Source organism: Mya arenaria, chromosome 8 (genome assembly GCF_026914265.1).
Source record: "Mya arenaria isolate MELC-2E11 chromosome 8, ASM2691426v1".
Classification (NCBI taxonomy): domain Eukaryota; kingdom Metazoa; phylum Mollusca; class Bivalvia; order Myida; family Myidae; genus Mya; species Mya arenaria.
The window spans coordinates 71,403,273-71,416,157 of NC_069129.1; the positions used below are offsets into that span (position 1 = coordinate 71,403,273).

General features: G+C 35.1%; 1 protein-coding gene across 1 annotated transcript in view; it reads right to left on the bottom strand.

Moving 5' to 3' along the window:
- Positions 1–9,933: 9,933 nt before the first annotated feature.
- The window catches only part of LOC128242899 (ubiquitin carboxyl-terminal hydrolase 10-like), a 38,088-nt gene continuing 35,136 nt past the window's right edge, over positions 9,934–12,885 (bottom strand). Inside the window, exon 15 of the mRNA XM_052960321.1 lies at positions 9,934–12,762. Within this exon, the coding sequence (XP_052816281.1) occupies positions 12,566–12,762 (197 nt within the window). The 3' untranslated portion in view covers positions 9,934–12,565. The remainder of the gene's footprint in view (positions 12,763–12,885) is intronic.

A 12,885-nucleotide genomic window follows, 5' to 3' on the forward strand; every position in this document is an offset into this window, starting at 1 on the left:
TGAGATAGAAATGATCAAAACAACCTTTCTGACAAATTTCCAGGATATTTGACCCATATTCAAACTCGTCCGAGTAATTACTGGGACAAACATCCTGACCAAGTTTCTTGACAATTGAGGCAAAAATGTGACCCCTAGAGTATTAACAAACTAAGTGTGGACGGACGACGGACGACGGACAATCATCGATCCTAATAGCTCACCCTCAGCCTACGGCTAAGGTGAGCTCAAAAGCATTGTTGAAAAAGTTCCGTCCAACATGATCGATGCTTAATTAAACAACCATATTATATTTTGGTATATCATAATGACATACAACACGCATCGACTTTGCAAAATAATTTATAACTTGAACCAAATAACTCGTTTAGCTCAGATAAGACGAATGTAGTTATGTCTTCCCTAAGCCTATGCATTGTTGTGCAGTGTAAGCATTTGTCACTTCTAAAAGCATCGAATGAAATAATGTTCGAACATATTAAAGCGGATTCGGGAAATCATAGTAACGCAGGTTCGTGAAACCATAGTAACGCTTGATCGTGCACCATGTATTTGCAATCGAATTGCACTTGGCATCACGTTGCTTAGTGTATATAGATGAACCATATATCACGGGCTATGTAATCATAGATACAGGATAGATTGAAACATATTGGAAAAATATAAAGATGTGAACCAAAAGAATGTATACTTAACATCGTAAGTAGAACACATTTTATAGTTAAAATTGTAATAGAGGGTTCCGTTTACACAGCTTTCAGACGGAAAATAATAAACTACTCTACTTTCGCAACTGCGTTTAAGAAGTATTATGTGTAAAGTTATCAGTAATTGTTCTGTTATTTTTTTTATATATTCTAAAATTAAAACGAATATTCCACTGTGTTGTTGTTTATCACCCAATAACACGAATCTCTTAAAAATTAATCTAGCAATAGTTTTTAATATCTCCTAAATTTTGATTTAAAACTGTTTTCATGAACCTCAAAGAACAAACAATATGAATAACGAATTAAGATTATAGCGAATTACTTTCAGGATTCTCATGAATAAGAGTGGGGTCCGTATAAAGGTTCGGCTGTGCAAATCTCGATAAAAATCTTCATTGGATTACTTTATTCTCTAGTAATCACGTTTTCCAAAATGATGAGATGGCGAGACGTTTCAGGCCGTTACATATTAACGCCCGCATACAAATCTTTATTGTGCCCTTTGCATTGTATGAATAGACAAACTGTCAACACTCTCGACATTTTACCATCATTGCTTTATTTTTTCCACGCATCGGTGAGTCTATCTGCAATATATTTCTTAAAACAATACAAAACAAATTGCTTTTTGCAATAAACGCAAAATAATCACGTTGCTTGGTAATATTGCTTGGGAGCGTTGGAAGAAACAGCAATAGGATGTAAAGTGCTTGACTGATCAGTAATTATGTTGCATTGAGAATCCAATAATAAAAGTGCGTAATACAGTGTCTGAATGTCAATGAAATGTTCAAGGCCGCTACAATCCTTGCAAAAATAATTACAGTAAATGGACGAATGATTACTACCGACAACGGAAGATGGACACCAGGAAATACTTGTATCTTTATAACTGAATGACATCGACATGTTTAAGAATTTAACTACAAAATTCATCGATATTTCTTTGACGACGAAAACCAACCCTTACATCTCGGAAACCCAATCCTAACACGTTAGTTGGAAGATAAGACTGCAATATTTACCGAGATAGTTTGTCGTCGTTAAAGAGGTACTGGGATTGTAGGACTATCCATAACTGTCGACTGGAAGATAACACTGATTTACCAGAAAATGTTTTGTGTGCTGCCAGTTTTATTCCCCGACTGGCAGTCGAAAGCCGTGTTGACTATATTTAATTACTAATCCGAACAGAGCACTATCTTACAGGTAAGTCCTATGACCTGGCTAAAAATGGTAAGAATGTGGATGAATGTTATTTGACTTAAGTTATTGTGATAAACATTTATTCTAGAATCTTCTCTGGTGCAAGCATATATCCTAATAAAGTATTCCCGTACTCGTTATCGTGAATAATTGAATACGTTGTGTGTTAAAAGTACGCTGCATTTTTAACTTAGGGACCTGAATACAATGTTACATTATAAGAATATTTTCTGGCACGGAAGAATACTTATCCAATAACGTCTTATGAATTTGCCATGAAACTTAGATCTTAGAGCGAGGGTATAAATGTTCTATCACGGATTATTTTCCAATAGTCTATATAAAGGTATTTTAAGCAATTTTTTTTTAGATATTCATAAATTGAAACTTGTATTCTTTACAATCTGATTTATTTCCCATGATCGCCCCTATTGTATTGATTTGTTTTCATTCACTAAATTTACTTTGATTTTACTTTTTTGTGTATGTAAAAATTTTCATTTTCATTTTTAATTTTATTAAAATAATTTGTTTGAATTCAAATTTTAATTTTGATTAATTCATTCAAATTTGTATTTCATTAAAATTTAAATTTAATTTCTTAACTATATTTAAATTTGATTTAAGTTAATTTAAATTAATTCTAATAGAACTTGTGTTGAATAATTATATTGTCTTCAATTTGAATTTCGTACCATTTCCTTGGAAGAATTCAAAAAATCGAACGACCAATATTTCAGCACGAACAGGAGAATTTAATAGCGCGATAATGAAATTTTATGAGTAGATTATACCTACCTGAGATTACAATATGGATCTGCAAATAATCAATTCGCTCCCTTACCAGAAGTAAGCAATATTTCGCATTGCGCATGCCCGAATGCATTTACTGCGGACCCGTATTAACCACGAGCTTATCAGTTTCCTGCAGTGTCAGGTAGGTATTACAAACTCATAAAACTGCAATTTGAATACAGATTTATAATTTCATTTTGTAAATAGTCCTTCCTGACAGTAAAATGAGGATAATCCAAGGCTTTCATAACAGTATTGCCAGAAGGTGGGATTGTTTAAACATGGTGTACCAGGCATCATGTCATCATATTCATTGGAATGCATGACATAAGCATCCGAATATAAGTTTCTCTACATTATGAAAATAGTATGTTTGTACATTTCTTTGTAAAAATCACATTATTTATTCCGAACGCAATTACCCTTTAGTGTTTACACTATAACAGAACATGAGGCCACATGCCCTAATTTTTGTCTTACATTTACTATTGTATACATGTGTAAAATAAACACAAAGAATGATATCAATTTCTTTTAAATAATTAGTCGTTAACAAGCAGTTGGGTATTCTATATGTTTTACAAGATCATTTTCTTTCAGAAAACTGTGAAAACTAAATTCCTACATGGCAAGGAGTTAACAGTAACATGTTTTTTTGAGAACCAATCCTTGATCGAGCAGTTAAATTACAAAAAAAGAAGGAACTGTAGTGATTTACTGACTTAATAAGAGTATGACTAGATAACTTAACATAGTAACACCTTAACATTTCAACATTAACTAGCATTAACCCAGAAACAATACATATCTTCAAGACAAAACTTTTAGTGGTAGTCGGTAGCGGTTACGTCCCTTGTTTCTTTAATCAATTGCTCAAATTTCACTATCGATTGTCGCTGACGTAGGCCTTTCCGATCAATTGTCGATTATAATCGATCATCGGCACAACCTACCAGTATTCTATATTTTAAATCGCATCCTTTACAGCTAGGATGTCGATATTCATAGAATTTAACGTGTTCCATTGATGCACCTTTCAATAGCGCCTATGAAGGTCCAACAGGCTGTATGACCTTTAATATGGGGAACTGACAAAAAATTTGTCTTTTCTTATAGGCTTATTGAATGATTTTTACAATCAATTTCAAAACAACTAGTAGTTTGACTGGAGACCGGATGTGTCGTTAAACCTCTGTCTTCCGTAAGAATGTATCAATGCCTTTTTCGGACCTAAAAGGATGTTTTGTGGAAAATAAAATATCTTGGAAGAACGACTTTGTCGATCTAATTCAGACAAACCCGACCGTATGAAAGTTACCCCGATTTTTGAACAGTCATATTTCCTTTACCTCACCATAGAGCTCGCAAGTCACTGCCTGTACGAAAACACGTAACCAAGATGAGAAAGCTGGTCTTCCAGTTTAGCATCCCTCATGGGCTCAAACGGTGGTTCTTTCAAGTAACAAGAGGTATGTCATAACCAGGAATGAATTTCCTAACAGGTGGTATATCATTAAAAACTCCTTAAAAGTCTTATTATAAAAGGATGACGACCAACTAGGACCTTATCAACTTGGGATATCACTGAAGATACCATGGACCTATAACCCGTATTTGTCTTTCACATATTGAGTATTCGGTGTCCTTTATATGTGATAAAAGACTTTGAACAAGAGGTTACCTGATCGGACATGCTATCAGCATCTTCAACATTTAAGAAAACCATGAATGTCTCGGCCATCGCAGTGCAATCAGTATTAACCTGTAATGACAATTATATATGTTTGCTTTACTTTTCATAATTAACTGACATGTGAAGAATGTCTAGTCATAAATGTTGTGCCAAACAATCTACAGGGTATCCAGAGCAAATGCTTGATGGTGTGGAATCCATGAACAGAGAAGCGCCGTCTGGTTGTTTTGGATGTTGCAAACAATTCTTTCAGTGGTTTGTCCCGAATATTGAAGTTCTTAGTTGTCAGTTTGAAATCCACTTTGAATTCAGATTTTGTCTGCTCAGAACATCCGCTATGAAATTCCATTTCCTCTTGTTGTGGACGGACCTTAGTTTGATGCTGTTTTGAATTGTTAGCATCCAAACATCTCAAGTCAAAAGTAAAGAATCTGAAGATTTATTTCCCCCTTTTCTAAATTTTCTCGTGTGCTGTCTGGTCTTATTAGAATATTATGATTTTTTTTCGAGCCATGTCAGAATCACAGCTTACATTTACAACACATTGATATGCTACAGCTTTTCCTGGTCCATTGGCCTCGCACTGTACGACTGCTCATATGCCCACCCCAGTCTGACTTATGTCTGTTGTCAATATAATTCGAGGAAGTCAATGACATAAAGTGGGGGTAATTCAGTTCAATTTTTTAACAAAAGAAGCTGAATTGGTCTCCTGAACAATCAAGTATTCGGAATCAATTCTCTACAACGGTAAAAGGTACGTGCACCTGCATGAGAGAATTTCCATTAAATTTCATACCCGATATTCTCTCTTTGTCAAATTAACAAGGCCTTGTGCTAACATGCACAGAATCCTATTTATGTGAAAGGATGCATTTTAAAAAGTCAAGGTTTACACTGGGTATCTTCTCTTTGAACAAAAAACAGACCTTTTGAGATTGTGACCATCTTAAAATTGCTTCCTCAAATATTTATTCAGGGGTTTTAGATTAATGAATGGCCTCATTTCTCTCGATTTCTTTGATTCTAAAAGAATTGTAATGTAATAGCCTGTTTTAATCTGGTTTTCGGAGAACATTTCTGTAGCATTTTTTGCTAAAAGAGTTCTGATTAAACGATCTCTTTGGGCAAATGTATTATGTCTATGACTTTCACTCCGACTACGTGCCAAAAAGTAACGTTCTTGTCTTCTCGAGAGGAGAAAATTGTGTTCTTATTTTCTTCCAAAATGTCGTATCGGGAACGACGTTTCTTTGCCGAAATTCTTCTTTCGTCTGATATTTGACGGTCTCCACGGCGCAATGCGAATTTTTGCTTATTTCCGAAGTAAGGAAGCTTATATTGTATTTGCCTAATTAAGAAATCAGCATCGTATTGTTAGCGAGGTTTATTCACAAAATGAACTGACAACACCTATCTTGCATTTTGTGAAAATGAACGCATTTCCCAAACAAAGTAAGACGCTATACAGGTGTATTCGTCAGGGCAAAAGTGGGTGGAGAAGGTGTTTTCTACAGCTTTTATTTTGATGTGAGGTTTACTCTTTTGCAACAGTCAAATATATTTATCCTTTGCGACATGTTTTCGTGCGTTCAAGAGGTTAGCATATTTCACAAAGGGATATTTCATCTCAGATGTTTTCAGATTCTGTTCGCATTCATCGACAATATGAATATGTTTATGTGCCAATATGTTCCAGACATCCGATCAAAAGCATATTTTAGCTACTTCGTGCAATATATTACTCAAAGGGCCATAGTGGCCCTTAATCGCTCACCTGAGAAAAGTTTTAGTCTTTGTGTTTTTTTTTATGAGAATGAATGAGTTGATTGGTTTATGGTAATTCAACTAAAGATTCAACTATGATCGAGTATTATCAAATGTTGTAGTGGTTAAGGTCACCCAAGCACAACATTGATATTTGTCTGCAACACTGTACACATGGTTCAAATTACATTGCTGTAGCTTCAAAAATAAGACGGTAGGTAAAAGGTCACGGTAAAGCTCATCCGAGGACAATATTAATATTTGTTTGAAAAATTGCACGCATGAATGGTTTTAATTTCATTGCAGTAGCTTCAAAAATTAAAGAGAATGCCAAAAGGTCACAGTCGAAGTCATCCTAGCACAACATTCATATTTGTTTTTCAAAAACAACTGTACACATGGTTCAAATTTCATTGCTGATTTTTCAAAAATATGAAAGAAGGTCAGAAGGTCACAGTGAATGTAATCCAAGGACAACATTGAGATTTGTTCTAAAAAAATAGGCATGGTTCAAATTTCATTGATGAAACTTCAGAAAAAAAAGAGTAGGTCAACAGGTCACAGTAGAGCACAAAACAACATTGATATTTGAAAAACTGAACACATGCTCTTACTTCATTGCTGTTACTTCAAATATAAGAAAGAATGTCAAACGGTCACAGTCAATGTCCTCAAAGCACAGCATCGATATTCATTTACAAAACTGTACACATGGTCCAAAATGCTGTATCTTTATAAATAAGCATGTAAAAATGTCACAGTTTAGGTCATCCAAGGACAACATTGATAGTTATTTGAACAACTAAACACATAATCCAAATTTCAGCGTGCATTCAAACATAAGGAAGTAAGTCAAACGGTCTCAGTCAATGTCACTCAAGCAGATCATTGATATTTGTTTTCAAAACGGTTCACGTGGTCCAAATTTTATTTTTGAAATTTCAAAAATAAAAAGTACGTGAATGTCAAAACGTCATATCTAGGTCAACCTAGGACAGCGTTGATATTTGTTTTCAAAATTGTACACATGGTCAAAGTTGCATTTATGTAGCTTCAAAAATAAGAGAGAATGTCAGGGGTTGGGCCAGCTTTGACCCAAGTGCCATAATTTTAACAAACTTGTACACCTGTATGATGCTATATACAAAATATCAAGGGTCTGGGTCTAGCGGTATCAGACAAGACAATTTTCAACTTGTGATTCCAGGGGCGGGGCTAGTTTTGACCGCAATGGCAAATACATTAAATCACAGTAAAGATTAATTTAAATTGACGAGGCGGTTAAGGAGAGGCTACTCGAATCAGTTGTTGACAGACAACGGATGGACGGACAACAGTTGGTTGGAAATAGGAAAAGCCCACCCTGAACAGAATTAGTTTTTTTGATCAGAGTTCTGCATGAAATTAATTTCCTGATACAATTTTGAAAGGGCACCATCCAAGGAACATTCCACGGGCGATGGATGATGTAAAAAGAGTACAAACAAGCATTTAAAAAATAGCGACTTAATTTTACTTTCTTTTTACAAAACAACAACACACACACACGTATCATTAGTTCTGTAAAACGCTTCTTGTGTACAACTTGAAATATCTGAAAAAACACACACATAACCATGTCTGAAAAGTTTTTGAAAATGTTCATGCGACACAGACGCTGCTGGAGGTGTGCATCACACAGGTACAATAAAGTAATAACGAAAACGAGCTCGCGGCTGAAACGTATAGCGCCAACATGTCAAATGACCCTTGCAGTTTAGTGTTTGTAAAATTCAGACAACCATCTCGGGAGCGTTTTCAGGGCATGCATGAATATCAACAAACAATAGGCCCATGACGGCCTATGCTCTACTGGCATTTCTCGTATGGTCATTTTCAATGCAGAGCATGTTATGTATGGGTTGTAGGCAACAGACATATAGTTCACTTGGAACATTTTGTGTTTTGGTTTGCGGAAAACGTTGCACGTTCAACATCTGAGGGAGAAAATAGTTTAAGCAGATTAGTTGCATGAGCTATTTTATTGCAGTAGCTTCAAAAATAAGGAAGTAGGTCAAAAGGTCACAGTTATGTTCATTCGAGGACAACATTAATATTTGTTTTCAAAAATGTACACATGGTCAAAATTTAATTGCTGTAGCTTTAAAAATAATAAAGTAGGTCAAAAGGGGTGGGGCCAGCTTTGGCCCCAGGGGCATTATTTCAACTATCTTGGTAGAGGCTCATCATATGATGCTCCACAACAAATATCAAAGGTATGAGCCTTGCGGTTTGACACGAGATTTTTTGTAACACAATGATCCTGGCCAATATTAATTCATCTCTGTTTCGGTCATCATTCCTATCTTTAGCTACTAAGTGGCCAAATGCCATAGCGTTTATTTTCATTGGAGCTTCATTACCGTTACCGGCAAGTGTCGATTAGATATTCTGAGAAGAGATGGGAGAGTCAATCGCTTTGGCATATGCTAAGACTTGAATAATAACTATCAAATGACCTGCCTTTTGCAAAACTCATACGTTACTTGGTACCATCGAAGATCAATTCCTATCAAAGGGGTTTGGTCTAGTTAAGAGTAACGTCACTGAAACAATTGATTGACAAGCTCCTTTGTGGCGATAGCCAGTAAAACACTGGTTATTGTCACGTGATGTGAAATGTATCACATGATATCGTTAAACTATTAAGGGGAAGTTAGGAAACAGTTCTGACTGGTCAACTACAATTGGGGTCAATCGGGAAGTATACAACACTTATCCGGAGCTTGATAGAGTTTAGAGTCAGAGTCTGAGCCTGTTTTGGTTAGGAGTGTGGATTATATTCTGCAAAGTAGATAAAATCTCAGAGAATGTAATTGGGTTTAAATCTTCAGGTCTACGGACCGAGTTTAGGCAGCCTGCCAGGTTAAGATCTGAGAGGCAGCTTTGCTCTCGTTTAATAGAACAAATTAATTGGCAACTAAGAACTAAATAATTGCTAACAATACCACGGATGTGGTTGTTTGGACTTTACAAACATACGACTTAACGCCTTAGTGTATATGATGCGGTTTGGAGTGAGGGTGCTACATTTGAAAGTTTTTCTTATATAAGTTTCTAGGAAACTTGTGACCCCCGGGACAGGGCCATTTTTGATCCCAGGGCATAATTTGAACCATCTTGGTAGAGGACCACTATATGATGCCTTATTCAAAATACCAAAGGTCTGGGACAAGCGGTTTCAGACAAAAAAATCAAACATTTCCCTATATAAGTATACCAAACCTGTGGATACCGGGGCGTGGCCAGTAATGAACCCAGGGGCATAATTTGAACAAGCAATTGCGTTCAGATGGATGCACAGGCCAATAGAGCTAAAAATCAACCATCCCTAACTGTAATTGGGATCTTTTTTAACAAGGGAAAGGGAGAGTACAACATAAAGCCAACTGCATAACCAAAAAACAACTTGTCTCTCTTTAATCCTAGACATGCCTCTAGACTTGCCTAAAAATAGAATTTTTTATACTTTCAATGGCCATTTTCTGGTTATGCATGAGCGGATCTGGCTGGTTTTCGAAAGGAATCGAGCTCTGTTGGATATCTGCACAAGTTTCATCGAGATACAATAAAAACAATGAAGACTGTATAGTGTTCACAAGCAATTATTTACAGACGCACTGACGCACTTAAGACGTACACATTGCCATCCCATGGCAAAACCACATTCAATGTACATATAAGTCCAGTAGTAATCAGATTTTGTGAAAACAACAACAGTGATAGCATGGAAACTTTATTGTCAATGAGATATTTACAAAAGGGTACAGTCATTTATCTTTATAGAGAAACTGACTCTTAACAACTCTTTTATATATTTAACATGGTATTGTTTAAATTTCATGCAACAGTTCACACAGTCATCATCATTATCATTAGTTAAAATATATTTTTTTTATCTTCTCTAGTTTACATATTATAGAATATATTTAATTCAATAAAGCCATCTCTTACAATGCACTCTTGATAACCACAAGGCTTATATCTGACTAAGATAAGGTAACAAGCATTATCATACCCTCCATTTTCGCCACATAGCATGTTTGAAAGAAAATTAAAAAAAAATATAAGGAGAAACTATGGCATTGGTTTTCCTTCTAATTCCCAATGTTTACAATTGCATTCAAAATGTTTAATGTAAACACTATATGTGCAAATGCAAGTATCTATGTGTAAATGCAGATATAAAAGACTCTCTTTAAGAGAAAACTCACTATAATGAAAAACTAACACAAAGACACAAACTTACATTATTACATTGGCATTGTATTTAGGACAAGTCAGTATGATAGTTCAAATAAAATAAAGGAAAAAACATGTACACAATACAGCACGCAATTTAGGTCAGGTTTTGGATTGAATAGTTTTCAAAAAAAGGGATCTACATGAACGAATAAACGAGAAACAATGCTTAACAATACACAAAAATGCACTAAGATAACAATGCAAGACAAGGGTAGCATCATCGTGGCCAAACTTGTTGGTTTTCTAAATGGGGCATTACTCAACAAATTGTGTTTTTTCTGTCAACATGTGTTTAGAATATTTGTACCAAGATCTATATAACATATATCTTGAACTCTTACTTATTAGTTAAGGCCAGAGTTGAGGATTTTGCACATTGACGCAGACATGAATACCAATGCTCTTATGAAACCTTGCCCTTGTCTTCCAAAACCAGACCAGCTAAAAACATCTTAAGATTTTGTGATAGATTAGCAGTCAAAATAACAAGATATAAGTATATAATGTTTATACATGTAATGCATTTAATATTCAGAATTCGCAAAATCATCAAAACCTATTCAGTAATAGATTTATGTACCTTTTCCATGTTTATCAATATCTAATGGCCTCACTAATATTATACCTTCCAAAATTGCCAAAACCACCAAAAAAGGACCCCAAGAAAGTATAACAATCTACAGTAATATTCATATAACCAGGAACGCAGCAAAGCAATCGCTGAATAGTTTTGTTTTGCTGTTGAACAAGGGGCATAACTCAAACATTTAAGCCAGAGTTATGGGCCTTGTTGTACATGTGCACATTGTTACTGGCACCATGTTTACATAGTTTAATTTGATTATCTTGGATCTCAGCGGGGTTTTTTTCATTTATGACCCCGGTTAACCTCCCACCTGACAACGACATAACGACCCAGATATCTCGACTTTTCTTCTTTGAAAAAAGACAAGTTAAAAGTCATCAATCAATCTTTAGACACACATACACTGGTTTGGTACAAATTTTTGATCAGTTTCTTGCAGCACCAAACGTGTAGAAGCATTATAGATAAGAGCATCAAATCCAAGCATTGGTTTGTAAGTATCAAAGACAATAAATAACAAGAACTCCTATAACTTCCTGACAAATGTATGGATTCATAAACAGCATACCATTCAACTATTGTACAAATATTTCAAACATGAAACAGAACATATCTTTAAATCGTAAATAATATATTGTCGATCATAAAAACTTTCAAGTTTTTGCACAGTTTATGTATTCCAATGGTTTATGGATACAATACACTGGTGATACAAGGCAAACATTCACAGAATGAGTGGTTGTATCATATAACACAAATAATGTCTAATTAACATAGCCTTTATGAGAGAATGAACATGTATGAGGTTGAATGCTTAACAAAACTTCCGTAAAGAAATTTTATCAAATATATATTAAATGTAAATGATCCCCTCTGATGTTTTAAGCTGCTTACACCTGTGCAAATTGTCCCTGGTCACAGGTGCTAAGTTTCATGTAAGACTTGGAACAGTTTTGGCCAAGACTAAACACTGCACAGAAGATGAAGGGACACTAATCAATAATTATTATATTATATTTATATAGTCATTAGTCATTAAAGTTTTGTATGTATCATACATATATATATATATATATTTATATATATGATGTATATATATATATATACACACACACACAGTATGTAAAATTGTATGATCGGGGACATGATTTAAAACAAGCTGAATAATTTTCTAAAAATCTGCTATGCCCATACTAGAAGCTAATCTTGATACCAAACTATTAAGTGGTCTTATTGAAACAGATGCAAAAGTCTTATTGCCTAGCATGACTGCCATGGTGATCTTATTGAAACTGATACAAAACTTTGATTGGCTGGCAATGGTGCTGCAATTTAAACACATACAGTTCTCAATATTTATGTGAAAAACTGAGTCAAGTCTCTCCAGCTGTACAGCCTCTCTATGACAGCGTTTCATATACCATATATAACACACCAAAATCAACTACAACATATTTGAAGCCAATGTGAATCGGTCTGTTTTGTAAGCCTGGGAGCTTTATTAGCACAGCTATGGTTCCCTAACTAGTCTCTCTGGCTATCAAGCCTCCTGTAGTAAAGGAGGTACGGTACCCTGGGTGGGGCGTACCGCAGCACCTGATTAACTGTGACAGTTTTTACATTACTGTCGTCGAAGTTCACCCAGCCAGTGATGCCAGGGTGAAACACGTTGGTTGTGTAGTGGCCACCGCCTGTAGACTTCTTCCCATGGTGGTAAACAACTGAATTGAGAAAATGAAAGTAGAAAAAGGTAACATAAACAAGGGTTTTGAAAACAGCTGTTTTATTAGAATGTTTACTCTGTTTAACATGGCTTATTTACAGGTGCCTTCTTTACTTATTTT